Genomic DNA, 7,009 nt, shown 5'->3' with positions numbered 1-7,009 from the left:
TTCATCCCAATCAGGAGGACAGAGTCATCTGGCCATTCACTAAAGATGGGGAATTCACTGTAAACTCTTCATACAAAGAGCTTACAAGTGAAAAAGGCACAAGAATCAGCAGAAACAAAAACTGGAAAGCAATATGGAAGCTAGATACTAGCCAATCCATAAAACTTTTTATTTGGAAAGCTGCACACAACATTCTTCCTATAGGAGAAAAGATTGGAAAAAATTCTACCTTATATTGAAGATACCTGCAAAATCTGCAATTGCCAAAGGGAGTCTCTAACTCATTTATTTATGCATCGCCCTTTGATTTTGCAAGTCTGGCATGAATTAAAAGTAGATCCTATAACAATCTATAAACAGTTTGAGGATTTTCATATATGGCTATCTTACATGTAAGGAAGAAACAACACTAACTCAAAATGGGTAATCCTAGCTATTACTGTGATGTGGCATGTATGGAAAGAAAAATGTAACATCAATTTCAACAGATCTAAAACAAATGTTGCTCACATAGGCAAGGAAATAACACAGCTCGTTCATACTAGACAAGCTGTTTATAACAAATCACAAAAAAACTTTTTGCATATTGACTACACAAAAAAGGATGTTGAAGAACAAGTCATTGAATTCTGGATATCTTGGATACCTCCACCACTATTTACTATGAAATTAAACATGGCAGTTGTATCCAATACTAACCTGAATTCTTATGGAATAGCTCTGATGATCTTCAATTATACAGGAACTTGCGGTGGAGCCATAGGTTGGGGGGACTTGCAGTGGAGCAATCTAGAAATCTACCAGCTAGCTTCTCAGGAAGCTTTCTAATGGAATGCTGAACTAAGAAGCAGAATGGAGATTGAATCAGATTCCTGCAATCTAATAAAGCTAACCAGAAGAATTCATGCTGAGCAGCTAGAAAGAAGATTCAAGATCAAAGAAGAACAAATTAGTTTTTTTGAAATTGCTACTTGGAACACGATATCCTCCAGACAAAACAATGTAGCAGTTAATCTAGCAAATTTTATTTCGGTTTGTAATTTAAATAGACGATGGGTATCATCTGAAATTCCCAATTTCATTAGGGAAATGACCGATGAAAACAATATCGCTAGTATCACTGTAATTGCAGACCAGTTTCTCTCATCTTTCTATTTTCTTATAAAAAAAAAGAAGGCAGTGTATAATTGCCAGTGGAGGAGGCCTCATCGGCTTTGAGTGGGAACATCTTTTATTAGCTTTGCTTGGACGTCATATATACAACACATGCATAAAGCGTTTTAGAATAAACGTATGTTGTGTTTGTACAGATCAAAGACAATCTTCTGATTATGATTCTTGGAAATTCCGTCCTCGTGGGTAATAATAAGTTGGGTAGCATACCCTTAAAAAATGGTTTAAACATTTGACTAAGACGAGCATGGTGACTCCCCCTAACCTAACACACTCGTTAGCTTACGACCAGTACTATCAAAACTCATGGTCGGCACATGATTGCTGCCCCTAAAATGTAATTTGATGAGGTCGATGCATATAAATGATGTTCAGAAGCATAAAAATAGTATCTTTTGTTTTCTGTTCCGAATGGGGTCGGTCTCACACGTCCACACCAATGTGGTGAATTGTTTTTTCTTTGGAATTTGGAACAAAGCAGTAGAAACTCCTTTCACAGACTGTCTAAACTAAATCCTTTCTTTGTGGTTACAATTTCTCTTCCAAGATTTCCTCTTCCTCCCCTCTCAACAAAACCCTTTCTAAACATCTCCTTCTCCCTCTCCTCTCTCCCTTTCTCTCGCTCTAGTGATATATGACTTTCAAGTATCTGATGGACTGAGTTGTTTACTTACAACAGAATACCAATGTCTTCCTCAGCTGTAACTCAAGACTCAATAAACTTATCGGATGTTTTATACAATTCTATGGATTTTTACACCTTTTGTTCCAAAGGGTCTACTTTAAATTTATCAAATTCGTTACACTTTGATGGATTAAATAGTAAGCGCAAGGTGTTCGCTTCATTGTCTCTGAGTAAAAGTTGTTCTAGAATTCAAAAATGTTGGAATGAATTTAATAGAGCTATTAGGTTTCACTGTGATCGAATCCCACTTGGGTTTGCTTCTATTAAAGCTTCTTCAGGTGATAACGGAGTTAAAGAAGGGGATTCTGGTTTAATTAAAGAGGAAGGATTCAATTTGAATGGTGTTGGGGTTGAGAACCCCAAGAAAGTACTTATTTTGATGAGTGATACTGGTGGAGGTCATAGAGCTTCTGCTGAAGCTATTAAAGCTGCTTTTTATGAACAATATGGTGATGATTATCAGGTCAGTTCGATATGAATTGCAGTTCAGGTTTCTCTTTTTAGGGAACCATTTAACATTGGTTTTGTCTGCATTCTTCAAAATTTTGATCATGTTCTGTGCGTTAGAGTGTATGGCACAGGTGTTTGTTACAGATTTGTGGTCAGAACATACCCCTTGGCCATTTAACCAATTGCCAAGGAGCTATAATTTCTTGGTGAAACATGGACCCTTGTGGAAAATGACTTACTACGGAACTGCTCCTCGGTTGGTACATCAATCCAATTTTGCTGCAACTTCCACATTTATAGCTCGGTAAGGAGGAACATCTTTATTATGGCATAAGTAATCTTAAAATTCACTCATGTGTTTTGTTGAACATCTTTATTATGGCATAACTAATCTTAAAATTCACTCATGTGTTTTGTTACATTCCGATATATTACTTGGTGTCATAATATGTGTTATGTATTTGTACAGAGAGGTTGCAAAAGGATTGATGAAGTACCAGCCAGATATTATTATCAGTGTACATCCTCTTATGCAACATGTGCCACTTCGAGTCCTGAGAGCTAGAGGTCTATTGGAAAAGATAGTTTTTACTACAGTAATTACTGATTTAAGTACTTGTCATCCTACATGGTAAGAGTTCTTTTTGTGTCTAGGCTTCTTTCTTGTCATGTTTTGTTTAGTTTATTATTGTATGGCGCTGACATTGTCACTGTTTTTTTTCTTCCAGGTTCCATAAACTTGTGACCAGATGTTACTGCCCGACGACTGAGGTGGCTAGAAGGGCAACAAAAGCTGGGCTCCAGCCTTCACAAATCAAGGTCTTTGGTCTTCCAGTGCGACCTTCGTTCATTAGGCCTGTTCGCCCAAAGGTTGTTTCTCGTTCTTTTTCGTCCTCAAGTCTAAGCAGAAAGTATTATTGTTCCAATCTAACGTATCCAATTTTAGTACTTTTATTTAACACCAAGGACACTCAGCCCCGGAGAACATAACATGTTTCATTTATGGTGGTTTTTTAGGGTTCAATATACGATGATTATACTCCAAATATGTTTCGTAGAGATTTACTATTATGATATTTCTTTGGGTGGGTGGAACAAAACGCTCCAAATATGTTTCGTAGAGATTTACTATTATGATATTTCTTTGAGTGGGTGGAACAAAAGGCGTTTTGTTCGAAAGTCCAATATCTATTAATTTCTTGCTATTGCAGTTTAGAACTTCAAAACAACGGAAGCATTTTTCAAATTTCTTAGATTTTCCCTTTGGATTGTTAATACAAGCGTCGAAATAAAGTATATGTCTCCTTTTACATAAGATGTTATATGATTGAGCTTTCTTATTTGTTGTTCAATCGTGTATAACGATAGACACGATGGTTACCCCAGCTATCTTCTTCTGTTTTGGTTGTAATTTAGTGCATTTTGATGTGACATAATATGAGATTTTTGGTAGTACGCTTTACCCAAAGAATTTCTTCTGCTTCGTAACTAGGATGAGTTGAGGAGGAATTTGGGAATGGATGAGGATCTTCCTGCTGTTTTGCTGATGGGAGGAGGTGAGGGCATGGGACCCATTGAGGCTACTGCTCGTTCCCTTGGGAATGCACTGTACGACGATGTTCTTGGGGAACCAATAGGTCAGGTCCTTGTGATCTGTGGCCGTAATAAGAAACTCGCAAGCAGATTGAGTTCAATCACCTGGAAAATTCCTGTTCAGGTAAAGTATTAAACTTATCCGGAATTCCAAGCTTCAGTTCAATTTCATTAGGTTGTAACAAAGATGTCATTAACTTTTTCTTGAGTCATTTCTTGGTAAGCCTAGAGATAAAAGGACATGCACTCAAGGAATTTATGGTGGTTTGCTTCCACTTAATATCTTGTATATTGGACCTGGCAGTTTCTCCAATTAATGTCTTGCTCTATGATAAAAAATAATTACACAGATTTTGGCATCCACTTTTCAGGTGAAGGGATTCATTACCAAAATGGAAGAATGCATGGGTGCTTGTGATTGCATCATCACAAAGGTAAACCCATCCACAATTTTTTAACATATGTAGTTGCTACTTTGCCCGTATTATAGATTTTTCATGTAATTATTTGTCATTTACAGGCTGGGCCAGGGACTATTGCTGAAGCTATGATACGAGGGCTCCCTATAATTCTCAATGATTATATTGCTGGACAGGTAGTTTTTCATCTCTTTTTCAATTTTTGTAACATTTCTTAATCGTTCATTCCGGAGTTCTACAGTTTTGATTCAAACTGAAAATAAGCAGATAAATTTAGCTTGCAGTCTATGTAGCTTTAGGCGGATCTTGGTTTAGGTATCCCAAACATTTTGATGTGTCACTTTGGTAAAGTGGCTGGTTCAGAATCTTCAAATAAGCCACCAAAATTCATATTTCGTGATTAGTTTCTCCTTCTTTGATAGTATTGGCTAAAGTTATGTCCATTAATATTGTATGCAAAGTCCAGATGAATCATTTGGATTCGGCTAAAAAAAAGGGTTTCTTTGAACATCTCGATAAATTACGGATAGAGAATTCTTGGACCCTCAGCAACTGATCTCAAAGAGCAGTCAAATGATGAAGTAAACATTGTGCTCATAGACATATTAGGAAGTTTGTGAAACTGACTGGGGAACAGGTAAGATTAGTATTGATGAAAAGTAATAATTCTCACTTATACTTCAGAGTTTAGAAAGGGGAGCCGAATGGGTGAATCAAAAAAAAGAAGTCTTTGTTTGTCTACTAGGTTATCCAAGTGCCATGTAAACTTCATGTGTTAAATGGTTAGTTTGGATTTGATCTTTGCTTCATAACCAGTTTTATTTACCCCCTTATTTTGTTCAGTCAAAGACATTACGAATTTTCAAGCAGAACTCCTTGTTATGATTGGTGGATCGTGTTGACCAAAGTCTCTAATTGGACAGAATAGGGACCGACAAAAATCTGCTTATAATGTTACTCAAGGAACCCAAATGAACCCTCTGCTGAACTTGTTATAATATATGTGCTCTTGTACAAATGCTAGATCCACAGTAAAAAGCCGGTTTACTTAAAACCGCTCACTGGTGGCAGCAGTTGTCCTTTCTGCCCTTACATGCCCAAAGGAAAGTTTTAAGGGTAGACTACTACCACCAAAGATCTGTTTTGCTTTTGTGGTTGATGAAGCATTATTGTGAAAGTACCTCCCTTGTCCATGTCAAATTACAAGGTAAATTTGGTATTGTTTCAAGAGAGTTCTAGTTACTAAAAGACAGATGTAGGAAAAATAAATAATCTAGAACCATCAGATGTAGGTTACAAGGATTTTGGGGCATCCTCTTAGTTAAACTGGTTATAGTACCAAGTACTTCCTTATGAGCTTTAGTAGCATCTGTTGGGAAATGTGAGAGCAGCACCAATCCCTCTGGAGCCCAAACTTATATTTCCTTTTCAGATCATTAGACTTCTCTATGGCTCGAGGATCTTGAATAAACTATTAGCTAAGATTGATTTCGAACTAGCCCTCAATTTGAGGCTGATCTAGCTCTATTCTAGCAAAATTTAATTTCAAAATTAGATTTATTCAGCTAATTATTCGGGTTAATGTTTAGTGTGTTTCATAGTGTTAGAACCAAGTTAAGATCTTGACGTATGTGATTAAAAATGGACATCAGGATTCTTATATTAGGGTATACTGTTCATTCCCGTGTTACGGATTGATAATGACATCTAACTTTTGGGGTTACTTTGATACGCATTTGTGCAGGAAGTTGGAAACGTGCCATATGTAGTGGAAAATGGATGTGGGAAATACTCGAAATCTCCAAAGGAGATAGCAAAAATTGTTCATGAATGGTTTGGTCCGAAAGCCAATGAGCTCCAAGTCATGTCTCAGAATTGTTTGAAACTGGCACGACCTGAATCAGTTTTTAAGATCGTAAAGGATCTTCATGAATTGGTGAGACAAAGAAGTTTACTTGTTCCACAATTATCTTGATTTCTGAAAGTTCTGGTCGTTCAGTCATTCGGTAAAAATGTGCTGATGAGCTTCACTCCACTTCATCTCTTATTGGTAATCATAGTGTAACATGATTTCATTTTTGACCATCTTAGTGGCACTCGAATTTTATTCTTGGGTAGTTCTTGAGTCTGCGCATTGTCATTCAAATGTATGACAGTCGAAGCACAGTAGTGTAAGAAATTTGAGAATATTAAAGAAATGAATGTTCTGTCAATCTATTCTGAAAGAGAATTTGAAATATGTACCTTCTCCATGTGCTTTCAAATTTGAATTGCGTGTTATAAATTTGTTGTATATCGGGGATTAGATGACAAAGCTCTGAATACCTGCCCATATTCTTGCGCATGCCTTTGTGATTTTTTTAGAGCACTGTGCTGAAAATATTGCTTTGCATAATAGCATCGAAATCCATGCTTCCCAACAAACGGGAGAGAGAACCATTGGAATATTTTTTTGGTTCTTAAGACATGACAAAGTGCCTAGTTTGTCACTTTTGTACGCACTATGGTTATAGTAAAGTGGCAAACATAATATAAACATAAAAATTTCTGGTCTCGACTTGGCCAAGTTATATTTAAGAATAAATTTCATACCTGAATAAGTCATATTTTCATCGGTCCCGTCTTAAAAAACTTACCTCCATGTAAAAATAATTGACATTATAATGAAGTAATTAACATTATAATATAA

The 7,009-nt window shown here is 36.4% G+C and overlaps 1 protein-coding gene across 2 annotated transcripts; it reads left to right on the top strand.

Annotated features, from left to right (window-relative positions):
• Positions 1-1,586: 1,586 nt before the first annotated feature.
• LOC113301280 (probable monogalactosyldiacylglycerol synthase, chloroplastic) lies at positions 1,587-6,572 on the top strand. Of its 2 annotated transcripts, none has more exons than XM_026550049.1 (8): positions 1,587-2,321; positions 2,440-2,612; positions 2,778-2,939; positions 3,037-3,178; positions 3,801-4,025; positions 4,273-4,335; positions 4,422-4,496; positions 6,065-6,572. In XM_026550049.1, the coding sequence occupies exons 1-8, from the start codon at positions 1,860-1,862 to the stop codon at positions 6,293-6,295; spliced, it is 1,533 nt and encodes a 510-aa protein (XP_026405834.1). In that variant the 5' UTR covers positions 1,587-1,859; the 3' UTR covers positions 6,296-6,572. The 2 variants fall into 2 exon arrangements, with proteins under 2 accessions (XP_026405834.1, XP_026405835.1); XM_026550050.1 differs by having other exon boundaries at positions 2,183-2,321; positions 2,426-2,612.
• The last annotated feature ends 437 nt before the right edge of the window (positions 6,573-7,009 follow it).

This window comes from Papaver somniferum, chromosome 8 (assembly GCF_003573695.1).
Source record: "Papaver somniferum cultivar HN1 chromosome 8, ASM357369v1, whole genome shotgun sequence".
NCBI lineage: Eukaryota > Viridiplantae > Streptophyta > Magnoliopsida > Ranunculales > Papaveraceae > Papaver > Papaver somniferum.
The sequence above is the reverse complement of the archived record's forward strand: the minus strand, read 5'-3'. Positions and strand labels throughout refer to the sequence as shown.